The 19,396-nt window shown below is 42.9% G+C and overlaps 2 protein-coding genes across 2 annotated transcripts; both read right to left on the bottom strand.

Moving 5' to 3' along the window:
* Positions 1 to 2,008: 2,008 nt before the first annotated feature.
* On the bottom strand, positions 2,009 to 6,285 carry shisa7a (shisa family member 7a; the record flags this gene model as incomplete). Its single annotated transcript, XM_080471873.1, has 6 exons — positions 2,009 to 2,510; positions 2,841 to 3,282; positions 3,871 to 4,056; positions 4,345 to 4,410; positions 4,861 to 5,015; positions 5,519 to 6,285. 6 exons carry the CDS (start codon positions 6,283 to 6,285, stop codon positions 2,009 to 2,011), a joined length of 2,118 nt encoding a protein of 705 aa, XP_080327999.1.
* Positions 6,286 to 13,209: 6,924 nt separating this feature from the next.
* ube2s (ubiquitin-conjugating enzyme E2S) lies at positions 13,210 to 17,770 on the bottom strand. Its single transcript, XM_080470629.1, has 4 exons — positions 17,573 to 17,770; positions 16,201 to 16,348; positions 15,256 to 15,446; positions 13,210 to 15,143 (listed from the first exon to the last, which is right to left on the bottom strand). The coding sequence occupies exons 1-4, from the start codon at positions 17,573 to 17,575 to the stop codon at positions 14,775 to 14,777; spliced, it is 711 nt and encodes a 236-aa protein (XP_080326755.1). The 5' UTR covers positions 17,576 to 17,770; the 3' UTR covers positions 13,210 to 14,774.
* Between the last annotated feature and the right edge of the window lie 1,626 nt (positions 17,771 to 19,396).

Below are 19,396 nucleotides of genomic sequence, written 5' to 3' on the forward strand. Positions count from 1 at the left end.
TGTTTATCAGCGTTTCGTCTCGGTGTCCATCCACATGACTGAACAAAAACTGAGCAGTAACCAGTTCCTTCTTCGATCCGCGTAATACCCCTTTGGTTTCTGTTAATAAAAAACAATACTCTCTCGACACAATGGCTTCCATTGATCAGTCACACTTCCAGCTGCGCTCGTACAGAATGTAAACCTTGAGGACACGACACAAAGTATGTTTGTATCTGGTGCAAATAATCAGGGGATAGATTTGTGCAAAGTTTTGTCTCTGTGTTTCTCTTTGAACTGTGCTTAAATTGCTCTTGTTTTTTGTACACATTAATACTTAATACATCATGACAATATCAACACAAAATCAATAGAAAGAGAATTTTATATGGACCACAGATATCACATACTACAGTATATAGCATAGGATAGCCCTTAGTATTGATAAGCATTGTTATTGATGAATATTTTTTTTTGTGGATATTTTGTTGGTTTTTTTAAATGTTTTTCTTGTTGTAGTTTTTTTTATTATTATTATTATTTCATACTGGCTGAAGTGCGTTATCATACAGCAAGGTCTTTGTCTTGAGGATGGGAGGGGATTCCTAACCATCCGAGTCTCTTATGGCACACAGGGAGCCATGATGCAGGAGAAGGCCTCGTGTTGCCCTTCACTCCTGATTCAGAGGTTTTTTTGAGCTCGTGAAGCTGATCCTTTGACTGTACAAAATATCACTGACTCTTATAATTTGTCACCGAGTTATAATAATAAAATGGTGATTGTCAGACCAGCTTCCTCTGTGGTGTTTTCTTTGTATCTCCTTAAATGGCTTTGAAGGACAGTTGTGTAAGTGCAACCTCTGCATCATGTTCTATACATTTGTGCTCTGTAGAAAAACCGTTATCCATCATACACAACCCACTTTAGAGCAAGTTGCCCCTTGAACACATACCGTTATCTATGGACTGTGTATGTTTTGTTTTTCTTTTCATTTCATGACTGATGGCTCCATAGTATTTGGTAGCCCATTGTTTTTACAGGTAGATGCTGATCTATAGATGGGAACATCGGGGAGATTTTATCCCTAATGTGATCTAACATCAGTTTGCACTCCTGTATTGTAACAGTGATCAGAGTGTGAGTTCCTCTGGGAATTAGCAATAAGGTCACAAGGAAATCGAGGCAGCCCAGGCATTAGATTTGTAATGTGGGTACGTCCGCAGTTTGAATCAGGTATGGAGTCCGGCCAATACTGTTAGGCTGCTCGTTGCTCGGCCCAAGGCAGTCCCCACCTTGTCTGTGCTTTTACACAGGCATTACAGTCAGTTCTGTCTTCCTGCGTCGGGAAAAACGTTGCTTCAGCAAAGTGTGAGAGCTCCAAAAAACACTCACTGGGCACGCTGTTCATTCAGACTCATCTGGCGCACAGGGCTCCTCACCCTTCAGATTCAGTTCGTTTAATCATAGTCGGCCAGGGCTGAGTAGATCGACTGTCCAGTCTCAGTGACTCAATTCTCTGAAAATCTGTGATACACTATTCCACATATAGTCTTCCACTTTATAGACCCCCTTTTTTTTTTTTTTTTTTACATCATCTGGTTCTCTGTCTAATATGGCTCCTGAGTACTTCTTTTGTTGTTGTGAAAAACATATATAAAAACTAAATTATGAACGACACTTCTGTCAGTTACATCTCACCCCTCCAGGCAATCTTTCATCGAGTAATGGCACCGCTGTATATGGCAATATGGCAAATTCTGGTACAAAATATGGCTGATAGGCTATCACATAACTGGAACAGGTGTTCCTCACTTAAGTTTTAAATGTTATAAGTTGTCAAAATATTGAATTACAAGATAACACTAATTTGAATAGCCTAAACACATTATACTGTTACTATACTTTATACTTCTATAGGTTTATATCATGTAGTTGTATAATCTAATCTAATACTTTAAATGCAGTAGTGTGATATATACTATTCCTATACCCTTAAATGGAGAGTAAACTCTACATTAGGCACAGACCTCACACTGTCACTTCATTTTTACTCCCCGTCCTGATCCCCTGACTGCCTCCTCCACTGCCTTGTGAACCAGTGCCACCCCCTCCCGGTATGAAATGTAGCTGCTCGATGGTGTTCTGCCGTTTTGCTGCAAAAGCCATTCTCCTGGCGCTATGACCCCCTAGTGTTCCTGTTCCCATGACGACTCCTGCCCCAGTCCCCTCCCCCGCCCAACCCATCCCCCCGCTCATGTGCCCCGTCATGGCTGTACCCCTCTCCTGCTCTCGTCCGGACGTGGGGTGAGAGTTCATCTTGATCATGTGGTGCCGGTCGAGGGATGGCGTGGCACAGACATTCTGCTGGGACTGAGCTTTCTGTTGGCGAGGCAGCGTGGGGACAACCCCTCCAGTGTGGGCGTATGGATCTACAACACCTATCCCACCCATCCTCTCCTCCAAATGGTCCGGAGACATGAGCAGCCTGTCCGGCCTATCCCTGTCCCTGTCCCTGTCCCTGTCCCTGTCCCTGTCCCGATCCCGATCCCGATCCCGATCCCGATCCCGATCCCGGTCTCGGTCCCGGTCCCGGTCCCAGTCCCTATCCCTATCCCGATCCCTATCCCCCCTATCCCCCCTATCCCGATCCCGATCCCGGTCCCGGTCCCGGTCCCGGTCCCGATCCCAGTCCCTATCCCTATCCCTATCCCTATCTCTATCCCGATCCCGATCCCGATCCCGATCCCTATCCCCCCTATCCCGATCCCGATCCCGATCCCGATCCCGATCCCGTTCCCGTTCCCGTTCCCGTTCCCGTTCCCGTTCCCTGTCCCTGTCCCTGTCCCTGTCCCTGTCCCGATCCCTATCCTGGGTTTTCCTGGTCAGAGTCTGTGTATTGGAGTTCTTATTCGAGGCAGCCATGGCTTTGTAGTACTGGTGTTGCTGGTTCTTTGACAACCTAGACAGGGTCCCAGTGTTACCTGGGACATCATTCATGTTGAGCAACTGATCAGAAGACTTAACTTTCCTCGCAGTCTTGGAGAGAGTGTCATAGTTGGAGTTGTACTGCGGCTCTGGGGGATCCAGAGGGTAAGGATTGGGAGTGGGTGAAGCTGGCATGCCAGAAGGTGGTGGTGGGATCCAGGGCCGAATTGCATGTCTGGGGAGGGTCCCTCTGCCACTGAGCGTGTAGTCTCCACCCCAGTGGAGGTGGTGCTGAGAGGACTGCAGGGCTGGCTGGGCGGTATGAGGCCGGCGCTTGGTAGTGCAGTAACCAGACGAATACTCATCGAGACCTTTTTCTGGAAACCAAACAAAATTTCATATACTCAAATGACAGTAATTAAGGAGTATGTTATACATTTAAGAGTATTTTTGTAAATATGTAATTGCAATTTCCACCATCTACCCTACTTTACAAATTATAAATCAATTGTAAATGGGCCCAGAATATATATTAATATTCAAATCATGCAATCTGCAGTTCTGAGTCCAATAAGTTAATTATTTAATAGACAAAATTCCTACCTTTATATGTCTGGGGAATGTGTCTTGCACATATTTCACAAAATTGAGTTGAATTCATGCAATAATTATAGAGTACAATATACAATTGTTTAAAACTAACCCTATTACCCTGAGTAGTAGTTAAAAGGAGTACTTGAAACTTATATTTGAGTATACGATACTTGAGTGCAGTTTTTCAGTGGTCTTTCCACTCCTGGTAAATAGCATCAGCAGATAATGATGCCCCCTGCGCTTTATGGAAAAGTGTCAAGAGTGTTGGAACTAATGAAACACCTGCAGCAACAGACTCTAAGGGGAGTGAGAGGATTTGGCAGAGCCATAGGACAGAACATGTCTTATTTCTAGAAATTCGAGGCACTTACCGAGGCGTTTGAGTGAGGAATATCTGTTGAGCTCAGGTTTCGTGGCGCTCTCATAGGAGGGCGGCAGCTGGGCCAGGTTGTGCAGGGAGTGGTGGAAGGAAGGCTGGGATTTGGTGTTATTGTGCTTACTGGAGAGCAGGGTGCCTCCAGCTGCCAGCTGAGCATTGTTCATTCTCGGGGTGCGTTCTACAGAGACCACAGGGGGAAAACGGCCGCGTGTTAAATGAGATTTGCTCCTCTGGATATACTGCGCTGCGTGTGGCTGCGTGTGAATCCACCAACATTCACGCAAATAGACAGATTTCAACCTGCTTTCAACACTGACGTGAGCATCCAGAGCTATGATAATCATTATTATTGTTGAAATGAATGGGGCTACTTTTGAGCTCAAAATGAATCTGAATGAAGTAAATGAAGCATCGAGGCGATTACATGTAATTTACATGGGAGCTTTGCTTTCACCAGCTGCCTTACCGATGGTTGCGGTGTGTTGCGGGCTGGAGCCTGATGGGTGGATGAAATTGTGTTGCAAATTGCCCACTGTAAGTCAAAAGAACATAAGGTAATCAGCACACAAAATGGATGTCAGGCAGTTTTGAGTTGAATGGTGTTTTAACATTATGAAATCAAGGCTTTTATACGTTTGTATTCACCTGCATCAATTCACCAACACAAGATCAGTTAAGGACATACAATTTAGAGGCACTTAAATCGACATTATTTTGTATTTGATTGCTTGAATTTTTTTTTTGTTGCTAATTAATATCATCACATTCAAAAGTCAAATGTGTCACTGTTGAGAATTTAGCATTTAAAAGTTCAGAGTTTTTATTGTATTCTGTCTCCTCAATAGCTGCAAATACATCCTAAGTCTCCAGAGAAAGAGGTAAAAAGCAGAATGAGCCTCAGCGTACAAAGAATGCTGGTACAAAAGCTCTAATTGTGCCTCTGATTGTGCTATTCACTGTCGTATGAGCCCTATCCTCTCACGTCTGTTGTCCTTGCTGGGCAGTCCTGGGGCGTAGAGATTTTTCGGAGGTCTACCAAGCGTCCCTTGTCCATCTGCGACTGTCAGCGCCACACTATTGTTTCTCTCATCCTGCTGAACTGGGCTCGACTGGTGCCGCAGCATGTCAACCAGAGCTCTAATGATGTGAAAAAACACAACCACGGAAACACAAGGCAATAATTAGTCAAAAGGTGACTGAAACAAACACCATTCACCATATCAGACCAAGTTCACAGTGGCTGAACATGTCCATGTTGTTAGGTTTTTAATCACAGGAGTATTTGTCACAGGCTAACGTGTAAAACACAATCATATCTGTGTCAGATTGTAGATTTCAGCACTAAATAAAATATAAAAATACTACAAAAATAGGGCCATCAGTATATTTTGTTGTAACCTGTACAGAAACCCAATTCTTAATGCCAAGATTATGGGTCGTAAGTGAAATAAAAAAAAAAAAAGCCAAGATGAAATTCAAGCCACTGTAAATACTGCTACAGCCACCCGAGGAAGATCAAATATGTTTCAGCTGATGACTAATAACATTATTCTGAGCCCAGAATGATGAATCTGGGCCATTTAAGGAGTCCCGAAAACCTAATTTCCTTACAGTATTTATACAGGAAATCAAATCCTCACCTGGGCATGTTCAGCTCCCTTTGGATGGCTTCCTGCTGCACCTTGTTGAAGACCACCTTGATACCCACAGCGACGGCCACCATGAAGACAACGACGCCACCAATCACAAATCCTGTGTTGTGGCTCTGCTGTTTCAGGGGATCAAAGCCTGGGTCAGGACCTAACTCTTCTGTTATAATCATGCTGTCGGTCTGAGGCTTGGCCCAGTCTGGAGAGTCATAGTTTTTACAGCTGTCTTGGTCGAGTTGCCGGCTTGGCTCGGGGCAGCAGAAGCGATAGTGGCAGGTTCCACAGCAGTAGATGAAGGAGTCTTTGGAGCAGTTGAAAGCGGTGTCAAAGTGTCCCATGACATCATAATAACCCCGACACACATCAATCCATACCTCGATCTTTTGGGGTCTAATAGGTGCCACCTGCGCTGCACCTAAGGGGGGCGCAAGCGCCTCTGATGACGTTACATTCTTGGGGAACATTACTTGTGGTAAGGGCCTTGGCGGTGCTTCCAGAACTCCCTCTGACGCTTCTGGAAGTTTCCCAGGGGTTTTGGTCCTGCTTTGGAGAGCGGCTGGCTTAACATTTGTCTGGATGGCAAGAAGCAGGAGGGAGGGGCTGGGGTCGGCCTTGGGCAGCTCTGTGAAAGGTCTTCCTGAGCGTTTTACGAACTGAAGAGGTGGAGATGGGGAGGTCTCCCCAACAATGGCAACAGGGGCAACAAGAAGGGAGAGCAAGGAGACAGCAAGGACTCGGAGTTTGGTGGTGGGCGTCATTTTTACATGACTAAGACATCTATTTTCTGTTGTTGAGTCAACGCAGTTACAACGATGTGTCCGCTTTAGCAGTTTTACTCATTAAAATGGCATGTGGAATATTCAAGTAGAACATACAACCTCACAGATATTGGTAACGTATCAGTCGTTTCATTCAGTAATGGAGGATGATGCAGCCTGATTTTTGATTAGTAAGTATTTGTATGGTATAATAATAATAGAAAAGGTCAGGCGCAATGAAAATGAAAATGAAAAACGCTGGATAAACGTTTTTAGTAAGTTTCAATAAGTGGTGATAATGGTCTAGAAATTATTTTAATTTCCTACTAAAGAGGAATTCTGAAAGCGTAATGACTTCATCTTTCGCCCTCTAAAAAGACCTCTCAGATCTACAACAATAGAGTAAAAAGAACCAAATGACAATTTTCATACTTTTAATCCTAAATCCCTTCTTCTAAAAGCTAAGGAAATATTTTCATTAAAATATAGCACTCACGTATATTCCTGTGTTGATTGTGGCACTTGAACAATAAATAGTAGATGCACAGTTTTAATTTGAAATGTAGAGTTTGATCCGCTGTGTGTGTTACTGGCTGAATTCTTCAGTCTGGCACGACGTGCATTCAGAGGTGGCACTTATTTATCCTGTAAGCGATTGTTCTCTGGAAAAGCATAAGGACTTGTCTCATATATTTGGTGCTTTTCGGCATCGTAAAGAATTAAACAAAAGAAAACGACTGCACCACTGATCACGACTGTCCATTTATGCGGCCTAGTAGGGCGTTGTGTCCACGCTAACTTGTTCCAGACGCTCACAACTATAGTTATTACAAAATGTACCTTGTCTCCTCTTCGCCGTAGTAGGATTGATGTGCATCAGTACTCGCCTGGCACAGACTGTTACTGTGATTGGGCTGTAGGTGATAATGAGGATGGCTCTGCTTAAGTGCTACAAGACTGTAACAACTGAAAATTAGGGGTAAGCATAAACCAAAGAAATGACTCCCAACCGGTAAAACACCTCGCAAAATGAGACATATGTCATGGTTTTAAGTGTTCAGCACTCAGCTTTTAGGCACAAAACGTTGCCCGTGTCACTCAACTGTACCACTAATTAGATATGAACAGAATGGCACATTGCTTCTCCATGTGACATGTCTCTCTAAGTAAAATTATTCCTGATTTGTCTCAGAGGTTCAAAGAATATCACTTTTGTTGAAAAATATGTAAATGTGTGAAGTTATTGTGTTGGAGGTGTTGGCAATAATAGACAGAGGCAGATCTGTCTCCCACAGAAATTATAATTATATGTAATTATCAAAACGTCCCTATCTGTAGCAGAGAATGTAGGCACAGATGGGGGAGACAGAATGCTGAAATCACTGAGGGCTCCACTTGTTTCAGTTACATGCTCCTCTAACCTTCTGAGGAGAGTTCAGCGAAGGAAAATCTAAAAAAAAAAAAAAAAAAAAAAAACAGAAACACAAAGCAGCCACTCTCCCACTGACTAATGTTCCCAAAGAGTTTTCCAGGAGAATTTCTCCTCTCGTCGCCTCTAAGTGCTCCGCTTGATTTCCAGACCTGTCTTCCGCTTTACATGTCGACAATCAAATCTGGAAAGTGCTGGCCGAATGTCCACTGCAATGCAAACGAGAGACATTAAGGTTAGAAGAAGAAAAAAATAAATAAGAAGCCCTTCACTGTTCGACCCTTTTGTGTGTTCATCTTTGCCTCACGAAATGCATTAGTTCATATTAATTTCACTGTGTGCGTGCACTGTGGGAAGGCGGGTGTGTGTGTGTTCGCGTGTGTCTGTTTGGTCGCAGGAGAAAACACTCTCTTGAAAAGCCAGTGATAGAGAAAAAGAAAAAAAGAAAAAGAAGAAGAGCAGAGGGATAAATGCAGGGTAGGGATTTAAATGAGCAAAGAGACTGTGGTGAGCGGGAAGAGCCAGAGGTATAGATGCAGAGACGACCATGAGTGGGAGGGCGGTGTGTGGGTGGCACAGAATCAAGTACATTTCTCCCAGCACTTACCAATACAACATAGCACATCACACAAACAGCACCACCAAACAGATCTGCAAATACAGTCCATGTCACACACAAAAAGAGTGCTAATCAAGCCTGCACGCCGCACACTGCGAGAACACTTAACCGAATACATTATGACCCGTAAAAAGGCTTCTTTTTTTTTTTTTTAAATGATTAAATACACGTTTGCATGTAAGTCCATACTCGGCTTTCAACAAAAACCTTCTTGTGGCCAGTCTCTGCCTCACTCTTTTATTCTTCTTGCTCCCTCCTTCTCCTCTTTCTCCCTGGTCCTGCCTTTCTCTCTTTCTCAGATTCTGTGCGTGGGTTGAGGCAGCTAACTCTCTCAGAATAGCACTGCAGCTCTGTCTGTGTGTGAGTGAAAGAGGCAGTGAAAGAGAAGGGAGGCAGAATCCAATCTACACCCATTAGCCCGAGCAGAATTCAAAGTCACATCTGCACGCCTTGTACCGTCATCTTCCAAAGCTGCTCAACTTCTTCCTCTATCAAATCTTCTGCTCTCTGCCCTCACTCCATCACGATCTTCTGGCAACCAAATCAAGCCACTCCCCGGTTAACATGCATTTACGGCCAAGAAATGTACTATTCTACACTGAGCATATTCAAGGAGTCAATTCCAATTGAATGTGCATAGAATTCCCCCAAAATAACATTGATGTATTAAAAGTGACCAGGCAAAGAGAGCAGCGTTGCCCAATACGCACACTCCTGCGATTGTATTTTTTTCTACTGACATGACTGCATAAAAGCTGACATTTTTTTCTCTCCTGGAATCTCTACAGTGACGGTGAATCAATGCTGCAGATAGCCAGTATGGGAACCAAAGGGTGAAGGGCAAAGCATCCACAACTGTGAAGATGCACCCTGGGGTGCGTGGCCACTGGAGGGAGAGAGGAGATCAACCATTTCAGCAGATGCCTGCATTTTTCTCACAAGTGATCATATCAATGCAAATCAACCAACTGTCCTCTTAAAAGCGTCTCTCGTCGTTGCAGGCAAGTCGGCAAGCTTGTATAGACGCTTTGGCCATGCGATAATTTCAACAGGTGTTTGTTGGAAATGAAACAAAATGGCCCCTTTTTCTTCTTCTTCTTTAGATGCGCGCTTTGCAAAACGCACCGTGGTGTGAATTGCTGAGAAGGTAAAAAAAAAGAGAGAGAGAGAGAGAGAGAAAAAAAATCCTGTGCAGAAGTCATGCAGATGCAAACAAGACAGTTGATTACAGCAGAGGTGGCATCGGTCTGAGCAGAGAATATGAAGCTGCGCAACGACTTTGTGTTTCAACCCCGATGAATTCCTCCTTTTGTCAGACATGAGATGTCATTCATTAGGTTAATAAGTTGCAACTTGCAATGAGCAAGCATGAGGGTTATGGACATGACTTGCATCTATCAGTAGGCTCAGAGCGCGTGGGTGTATCCATGCCGGTGTGTGTGTGTGTGTGTGTGTGTGTATGTATGTGTGTGTGTGTGTGTGTGTGTGTGTGAATTCAAATCCTTAATGTATGAATATCCTGGCAGTGCTCGATTAAAGTAAAAAAAATATTTAAAAAATCAGACTGAATCCAGTGTCTGGATGTTTCTGTGGCGCAGCTTTCTCTAAAAAAACAGAAAAAAAAAACCGTTTGCAGGACAGCCGATACCTCTAAACACACGCCAAAAGTCAATTTCCACGCACAACAGAAAGCCTTATCAATGGAATTGATTGGTTTTGTTGGTAATTTGGTAATTGGCGTTGCGTTAATGGAAGGTGCATGATGTCGTGTCTTACCTGTGCGCTGCTCGGGGGGTTTGATGCTGGAGAGGAGCTGCGAGAGTCTGCGCACTGTCTCTCAGATGGCAGCCTGTTATTGTAGCAAAAGATGATGAGGACAGCTTGAACTGTTGCTGGATCTGCCACCTGTTTTCTGTTCTTCTTCTTTAAATTCTTCTTCTTCTTTCCCTTTTCCTTTCTTCAAATGCCCGCAGTTTTTTTTTTTGTTTGTTTGTTTTTTCTAGAAGTGCTGCAGATCTGGATCACTCCATCAGTCTGTTGATAAATCCATCATCAGAAGCATTAAAGGATGAAAAAACGCGAGCGGGAGCGAGAGTCAGAGCACAACGAGATGTTCTGAGGTTTTCTCATACATGTGACAATCACTTTAAATAAATTCCTGATGGGGGGGGGGGCGGGCGGGGGGGGGGTAGAGCACAAGTTACAAAAGAAACACTAACAATCTGTCAGACGGTCAAAATGTGGAATTAAAAAAAAAATTGTCCCTCAGTTGAAGTTTGTCCATCTCGAGCTGACTGGAGCTGGTTCTCCTCATCCTCTCCAGGAAAAACGCGTTCCGCCGCCTCGCTGTGACTGGCCTCGCGGAGGTCCGCCGGTGGGGGAGCGCTGTGATTGGTCGCTCAGACTGCTGATGAGCCTCGCTGCGCTCCGCGCGCTGCCACTGATGGTCATTTGGCCCATTCAACTGGTGGCGTTCATCTCCTTTTAATTCACCCTCTTTAATTAAGTAACCACAAAAGACACTTACTTTTTTTTTTTTTTACTGGCTGCTGTTGTGAAAAATGTCAGTCGGGGAATTTGGGCTGTTTGAAAAAGTAAAACATGAAGCAAAGCTGAGCTGAGACGACTTTAAAAAAACCGACTTGAGAAATTAAAGATTCAGTGGAAGACCTGCGAGATCCCGTGTGTGTGTGTGTGTGTGTGTGTGTGTGAGTGTGTGTGTGTGTGTGTGTGTGTGTGTGTGTGTGTGTGTGTGTGTGTGTGTGTGTGTGTTGTGTGTTGTGTGTTATTTTTCTTTGTGTGTGAACGCGCGCGCGCACGAGCGAGAGGAGAAAAAAAGGACACAGAAAGACACGGTTGCCACAGCAACTGTGTCATTATGTTGGTGGCAATTATGAAAGCGATGAAAACGGGGAAGGGGAGAGGATTGGCACAAAAAGCCTTAACACTGGAGCGTGAACGAAACTGTCAATTAGACTCAGTCCTACACTGACAATTCAGAGATTTCTTCAAATGTGATACGAGCGGGGGGGGGGCAGCTGGACGTCCACAGAGAGAGAAGGAGGAGAGGAAAGAGTGGATGAGAGGTAATGCAAGGTTTCTCCGGGATGGGGTTGACTTCAATCTGCTGTCTCTCTGCGATGCCTCCTCACGATCCCTGCAGCACATGAATGAAAGCAGCTTGTTTAGGCTCATGTAAGGAATCTGCTCGTTTAATTGGGACCTTTGTTTACACACCAGGCCTACAGGATGGAGGATGATTAACAGCAAAACATTGCACATGACACACCGAGAGCGGATATATCATGTCATGGTGGTGGTGGGAGGCATAAACAGGAGGGAAAAAAAGACATATCTGAGCACATTACATCATTACATAAAGGGTTGGCTGGAGAAGTCCAGGGGTTAGGGTCTTTACCAAACATTTACTTTTTTATTCTCGAGAAGAAATCACAATAACAAGAACGATGTTGAGGGTAAACCTAATAATAATCTTGATTTAGCCATTTATTAGTAAATGGATTTGCGACAAGTGTCATGGACTATTTGAAAATGTAAAATAAGCTTCAGAGAAAACCACTCAATTCTATTATATTTATATAGAGCCAAACACTTAAGGCGCTTTTACAGAGGAAAAATCCAACAATTCCACATGAGCAAGCAACGAAGATGTAAAGGAAAAACTCAATTTTAACAGGAAAAAAACCTGCAGTTTCAGGTTCAGAGTTGGAGACTGTCTGCTATTAGGGAATAGAAGGAGTACAAGTCCATGAGCAAGACCCTTGACCCTCATCAGCTCTACAAAGTGTCCCAATGTGGCTTCCTACCACATCCCATAATTGGTGAATGTGGAAAAGGTAATTTCCTCAAGAAGACCATAAAGTATGATTAGGTTTAGTTAACATGTGGTTCTTCAGTGCAAATTAAGTTACATTAAAAATCAATTATCATATGTTACATTTATTCCCGTTTTTACAGCAAAAACATACAGAACTACTCTTAAAAGTCAAAATCAGGATATAGAAAGTCTGGCGCTGCACCTCCTATTGAAAGTACTTTCAGGTATGAGTCTCAAGTTCTTTTCATAGTACAAAGATTGATAGCACCATTTCAGACCAACTATAATTGGAAGGAACGCAGGATCCGTGCCAGGATTCATATATTTATAAATGCAGCATTTTTTTTTTTTAGATTTTATTTATTTTCATGCAACAAGTGTATTCACTTTTAGTTTCATTTCATTTAAAATGATCTAAAATTCAGACAAATTCTCACGGGGGTGACAATTGCATTACATACAAATAAGCTTTTTGAATCCACTTACACGTATGTACGTCCAGCCTAAAGATCCATTCTACTGCGCGAAATAAACAAGTCAAATCTTTCCTCTCGGACTGATAGAAAAGGACTCAGCTTAAAGCCAAAGGTGCTTGTATAAGCAGTAGAAACAAATCCGCTGCGGTGAAGGAGGTAAGCACTTTCAAAAATGTGTCTTGGGGAAGGTGTAAAGGGTTATGCGGAGCCCCGGGTGTCTCAGAAGGGTCTGATAATTACCTGCATGGCAGACTGCTCGTTCTACACAGGTGGGTGGGCTGCTGCATGTCTGCAGCAGAGGCCAGTGGAGCCCTTCATTAGATGCGCCGATGACGCTCTACCGGGTGCACTTTCACTCGCCTGGTTTGCTGGGGTGGATGCAATTACTCGTTTCCTCATAATGGTTATTCCATCACTGGCAGAACAGGAGACCACTATAAACAAAATGAAGCGCTACCGTACCTCACCGCACAGTAAGAAGCCTCGCGGGCCGCTGCAACGCAGCCGCGGTCTGTTCTCTTACGCTGAGGGGTGAAGTTAAGACAGAAGACAGGACTCCGTGTGTATTTCACTTCAGGTATTTCAATGTTTTATTAATTTAAATAATTTAAAATGGACACAAAATATCCAACCGACATTTTTTTTTTTTTTGCACGACAGGAGTCTCACAGGCAACTTTTCCATCCAGATTAAGACAGCGCTTCAGTGTGTTTCCTTGGGAAATGTAGGCCCCGCATGCATTTAGAAAAGGAGAGAAAACCTGCCTGAGAAACCGCGCCGGCGCAGCAGGTGGGGAGACAAACTATCAAACGTGGAGGTTTTTCCTACGGACGTCTTTCTCTGGTCCCCACACAGGGCCACACCACGTGGGGACGCAGGGTCTCGTCGAAGCAAGTCACACCACGGTATGCTTAATATAGAGAACACATGAGTTTGGAATAAAATTTCGTCTGGTAACATACCCTGTTCCCTTTAACAGCCACTGATCTACGTCTTCACACACAAACACAAGACGGCTGAAGATGGACATGTCAATTTAAAAGCGAATTCTGAAAATACTGGACAGTGAAACGATTAAGAAAACAAAACAAATTCTTATAAGTCATCGGTAACTCTTTCCAAACCTTTAGTTTATTCAGATCAAAAATAGGGGAAATGAAAACAAACAATAAAAGAAAGTAACAAGATTTCTCTCCTGATGGTAGCCACAAGTGAGTTGTAGATTTCTTCCTTTTTATTTGGAACGCGCGTCTTTAAAGAGGACCGATTTTGCTTCGGTAGTTTCTGTTACATGCATAGAAAGCTTGGTTTATTATAAAAGTATCAAAAACAGAAATATGATTCCCTTACAAGTTTAGTTTAATTTATTTTGATTGCTCAAAACAGAAGCCCTGAAGATGATGATGCTGACGTCCAATTACCAAGAACTCAATCTGTGGTGATAAAACCACCGTGTCAATATAATATAATGGGTTAACCGTTTGGTTTTCTGGAACAACTTAACGTTACTGAAGTTTTCCTGAAAGCTGCTCATTCAAAAGAAAGTCAACTTCCAGAAAAGTGCGGTTCTTAAACAGCAGCTGAAGTAACTTGTCCCAGAAAGAGGATGGACTGAAGAACTGCAAAGTGGGCCAGTACAGAAACATGAAGATGCATTTGTAAACAAGGAAAAACTCCTTTCGTGGGAAAAATGAGCACAATAGGTCCCCTTTAAAAAGTGTAGACGCTGGTTTAGACACGAGCATTCGCCGCGCTGTGCAGTACACAGTACTATCACAGCAGCATTTTTGAAAGGAGTTCATGAGAAGCCCCATGGGTGGACATGAGAGCCCACGTTTGAACCGACCGCGTGTCATTCATTCAGAATACACTGAAGGAAAAATGCAGCATGATTCTTGCACTTGAAAGTGGATCGGTTCTTCGTGAAGAGGTTTCATCCCGTCTTTTAGGCAGGGAAACTATCAAACCAGTGATGCAGGACGAGCCAAAATGGTGTCAAAACCAAGGACAAGGTATAAAGTGGACGATGTGGACAGGAGGGGAACAAAAACCCTATCAGCACACTTTCATATTTATATGTACACTCTCGCACGCTCACACAGACACACTTGGAATTTTCCGGAGGTATTAAAGCCGCCTCAATGCACGCTTTTTATCAGCTTTCTTTTTCCCTGCTACGTTATTACTGCTACTACTATTACTGCTATTGCTGGTGGTTGTACTGGCTCCGCTGGCTCCGTTACCCAGAGCGGCTGGCACGGCTGCGGCGCTGGGTCCCGCCCTCTTGGTTGGGTCACCTGCGTGTTTCTTCGGCTGTGGGCCGTCGTTAGGGTCCTGAGGTGCCCCGGAGGTACCACCAGGCCCGCCCATGGCGTGAATCTCCGTGAGCAGACGGGCACGGGACTCGTATTCTGCATAGTCCTCTAACAGCAAACGCCCCGCCTCCTCGTTCAAAGCCGATTCCGGATTCGGATGGATGAGAAGACACTTGATCGTCTGTGGGGGGGGGACAGTCAAGAAGGAGAAGACGCAGAAAAGACAGAAATGTGAAAGCAATGCGGGCGACATGGTTTATAACGAGATCAATAAAGATGTTCTTCATTCTTACAAGCAAGACATGTCGGAGGCCGAGCTCCGCCTTCCAGTCCCTCTTCAACACGTTGACACAGATCTCGCCCTTGTGACCAACATTGGGGTGAAAAATCTTGGTCAGGAAATACCCCTTGGGTGGAACAGCAGGGAAGTCCTTCCCGAGGACGAGACGCATTCGGAAAATGCCACCGGCAAATGGAGTTCCCTCTGTCAAAGTATAAACAATTCATCACATGAAGTGTGCTCATGCCAACCCTGATCCATAAACAGAGAAGAAGGCCACTTAATGAAGACAAACAATCACAAATATTAATATCCAACAAACTAATCCTGTCCAGCAACGGCTCTTTGTGGGGGAGTTAAGTGTCTGGCTCTTCAAAGCCGACCTAAAAATAACAAGGTCTGAAGCAGTGAGCGCAGTGATAAAGTACCTCGGACACTGTTGATTATGAGGTTGAAGAGGGTTATTTGACATCATTAAAATCTATAAATAAAGTTATTATTCAATACTAAAGGATTAAAAATAATCCGTATGGAAGGAAAGTGTTCTGTTTGTGAACCTGGACATTTAATGCAGTTGGTGAAAGATGCAACTAGTATTTTAAAAGAAAAAGACAGACGTTGTCGTTGAAAACCATCCAGATGGGCTGTTAAGGAACAGGAACAGTTATTAACATAACCTTATAATGAAAGGTTGGTCAAAAAGGTGGACTCTCACTTCACTGTCCAGCCTTATATCATCAACATATTTTCACGACTGGAAAGCTGCCGGACAAACACTGTGAGCTGCGCGTGTGACGGAGGGCTCCATAAACAACCGTTGTCAGGTATTCACAAAAAGCCATGAGCATGAGGTTTCACCTGGTGATTTTTTTTTTTTCCACAGGTGGTTTTATGAGTGAGTACGTTTTACTGTAAAGCTTTTGTCAATATGGTATAACACCACATCGCGATCCCTCACCTGGTCCTTCGATGGCTGTGTGAAGTTCAGTTATGTCTTCCTCGCTGGGATAAATCTTGATGCCCTCAGGGGGGTCTGCCGCTAGAGCTGAAACCTCTTTGTAGACCAAGCGAAGAATGTGAGGGGGCAAATTCTCCACATTGGAGTTCTGGGGAGAAGCAAAACGTTGTTAGACGACTTTGGTATATTGTGCATGAATGACTGCACAGCTACAAGAAGAAATCTAAAAAGGTGGAGGTCATTTTGTCAGTGATTAGAAACATAAGATAACAATCCGACAATGACGGAGAGATGGTTAAATAATCTAAAATTTTAGATTTTGGTACGTATTGGCAAATTACTGTTGTAGATAAATGCATTTTACCCACTTAATGATTCAGTTTCAATTCCTCTCCAATTCAAGAAATGTATCTATATTCAGGTCAGTCACACCACAATCAGAAATAAAACATTACCAGCCATATATGCATTATTCCGTATTGCAAGTACCTTTCTACAAACTCAAAACTTTTGTTAAGGATCAAAAACTCTGAAGCACACCTGTTAAACTCACATTCTGACTAGTTTCCCAGGATAGGCTCCCATTTCAGACAAACTTTCAGTTCGAAGCTCATATCCTGACATATAATCAGATCCACTAATACAATATTATACCTATACGTTAGGGGGGTAGTTATATATATATAAAAAAAAAACCGAACAAGCCGCAATTCAAAAAGTTGTTTAAAATAAACACAATAAAGAGGAAAAATCGAAATCGAGTGACTGTAAAACTTCACAATCCACCTTTGTGTCCATGTTGTCCTTTTACACATGTATTATCTGTGGTTTTCTCGGTGTTTAAGCATTATGTACCACTTTGTATGTAGATATTTGGCAAGTACTTTATATACTAATATTACAATCAGTGATGTACATCATTGGGATCATTTATCTGTTACAGACTGTTAAACAGCTGAACTTATCTGCTTTGGGTTTTATCTAATGGACATCATAAAGGAGGTCCTTTCATTTAATGGAATAAACATTTTCGCTGTTAACCGGACTTGGCACAAGCACAAATGCCAACTTATATCCCTGCGCGTGTCAGAAAACTGTAAAGCCTCAAGAATACATTAGGTTTACTTTACGTTATCGTTAGCATTGCTAGCCTAGCTTTCCTCAGTTAATGTCACAGCTCCCAAGTGGCATTCAAATTAGTGGCAATGCATGGACCGCAATTAAAGCAAAATATACGACATCCAAAGAAATGTGGCATCGTTAACTAATAGGTGGATTTTAGTCAGAAAAAGCCAAATTCACACACAGAAAACTAGACGGTTCAGCATCGCATCAAGCTAGCAGCTAGCCGTTAGCCACACACTCGTCTTACCATGTTTAAAAGGCGATCGGCTCGAGCAGGTGGGCGCTGGTTGTGATCAGATATAAGAAATCTTCTTTGAGCGAGCGTGTGAGGAAGCAGCTTTGGTGAGAAGTTGGCCGGCTCAGTGTCTGTCGTTCTTTTCTTTACGTTGACACAGGAACAAAAATACGACGCTCAGTTTAACCTGATACCGCCGACCAATCAGCTGTCGAAGGAAGTGAAACGTCAGAGACATCAAACCAATCAGAAGACAGTATTGTTAATGCGTCACGGTCCGAAGCCCTATCAGCCATACAGAGGCGACCATATGACAAAGGCTCGCCATCCATTGGTCTGTTTGAAAAAACACACTTCTGATCAATACTGAGAGCATTGATCAGTTTGAAAAGAATCTAATCACATGTGACTTTGGTAAAAAAAAAAAAAACCTAAGGAGCGGGCTGTAACCAATCACAATCCAAATTAAAAACGGTGCACGAGTTGTCCAGGGTTGCAGTCTGCAACCCTGGACAACTCGTCCATGTGATTCGTCCATGTGATTCCGAACATCTTGTCCACTATTCATTTTCTCAGCATTATTGATTTGAAGGATTTCAAAGTATATTTGAAACATTTGGTAGAATTATTAAGTATATTTGACACAACAACACAAGATATCTATTTCATTATGAAGCAGTCTTTAGTGCATATCACAGTAGATATATTATATACAAATGTACACGTCTACAATCACCACGGTAAATGTATCAGTAATACACAGTATGCCTAGATGTTGGGCTGGCCATCACGAAGGTTTGTGACTGATGCCACGCAGGAAATCGTTGAGTGTTTTCCTGCAAGCCTTATAGTCCCCCGCCAAGTTTTTAATGACTGTAGGACGACCCGTCCGCAAAACTACAACCCTGGACAACTCGTCCATGGATGGAATTTCAGAAATGTTTTGAGAAACTAAATCCTGTACAATGCACTTTTACATATTGTTATTTTTAATTGATATTTCATATATTTTTCATATATCTAATATATGTCCATATTTTTTTTTGTATAGTATCATATAGCTGTGTTTCTCTTGGAAGAAGGTCTACGCAGAGCTCCAGACATGTCTCAACCAATATATCAATCATTTCATTCGAACAGCACATTCAATACACACAGAATGCCACACAAAGTGATTTTAACTATGAAAAGTAAAATCAATGAACAAGGTAAAAAGCAAAATATAAAACATTTCAACTTTTCAAACCAGCATGTGAGCTGATATAAACATCAACAAGACACACATCACACTCGCCACCACAGAAGCTCTTCCAGCACTGTGGTTCCCACCTTTCCACAAAGATGAAATAAAATAAATTTAATTAGTTTTTGAGGAAAACAGGCAGCCTGCACAGAACCCTTAAAATGTGTGCTTTCTTATAGCTGTTCCATGGGTAGATGTGTTTTGACGTCGCAGATAAGCTTTTCAGAAAAAGACTGAAAAGCAATACAATCATCAATCACACATGTGATAAAAGCTCATATCAGTCATTCTCTGTTTGCTTGGAAGAGAAACAGTTGATCTTGGTTTTGTTTGTAAGATGAGGCAGACAACTGAGGCGGAGTCAGAAATGGTCTCTGGGATTTCAACTTATGAACAGGAATTTGCAAAAAACATATGCAGATTTACAAACACATTCAAATGCAAAACAACAAAAACTCCTCTTATTCAGTCAGACATAACACCATTTTGCTCCCAGTGGGTAATCAACAATCAGCTTGTTTCATCAGAGAAATCAGAAACATGTGGTGTGTATATATTAAGATGTTGACTTGTAAAACAGAAAACGTTGTGTT

Source organism: Lipophrys pholis (assembly GCF_963383615.2).
Source record: "Lipophrys pholis genome assembly, chromosome: 9".
NCBI lineage: Eukaryota > Metazoa > Chordata > Actinopteri > Blenniiformes > Blenniidae > Lipophrys > Lipophrys pholis.

What these genes read in the sequence shown, in the direction of transcription:
- ube2s (XM_080470629.1), bottom strand. An exon ending in CACAGCCATCGAAGGACCAG is followed by an intron (nt 15,447 to 16,200) that starts GTGAGGGATCGC and finishes ATACTTTGACAG; the next exon opens with AGGGAACTCCATTTGCCGGT. An exon ending in GCCTCCGACATGTCTTGCTT is followed by an intron (nt 15,144 to 15,255) that starts GTAAGAATGAAG and finishes CCCCCCCCACAG; the next exon opens with ACGATCAAGTGTCTTCTCAT.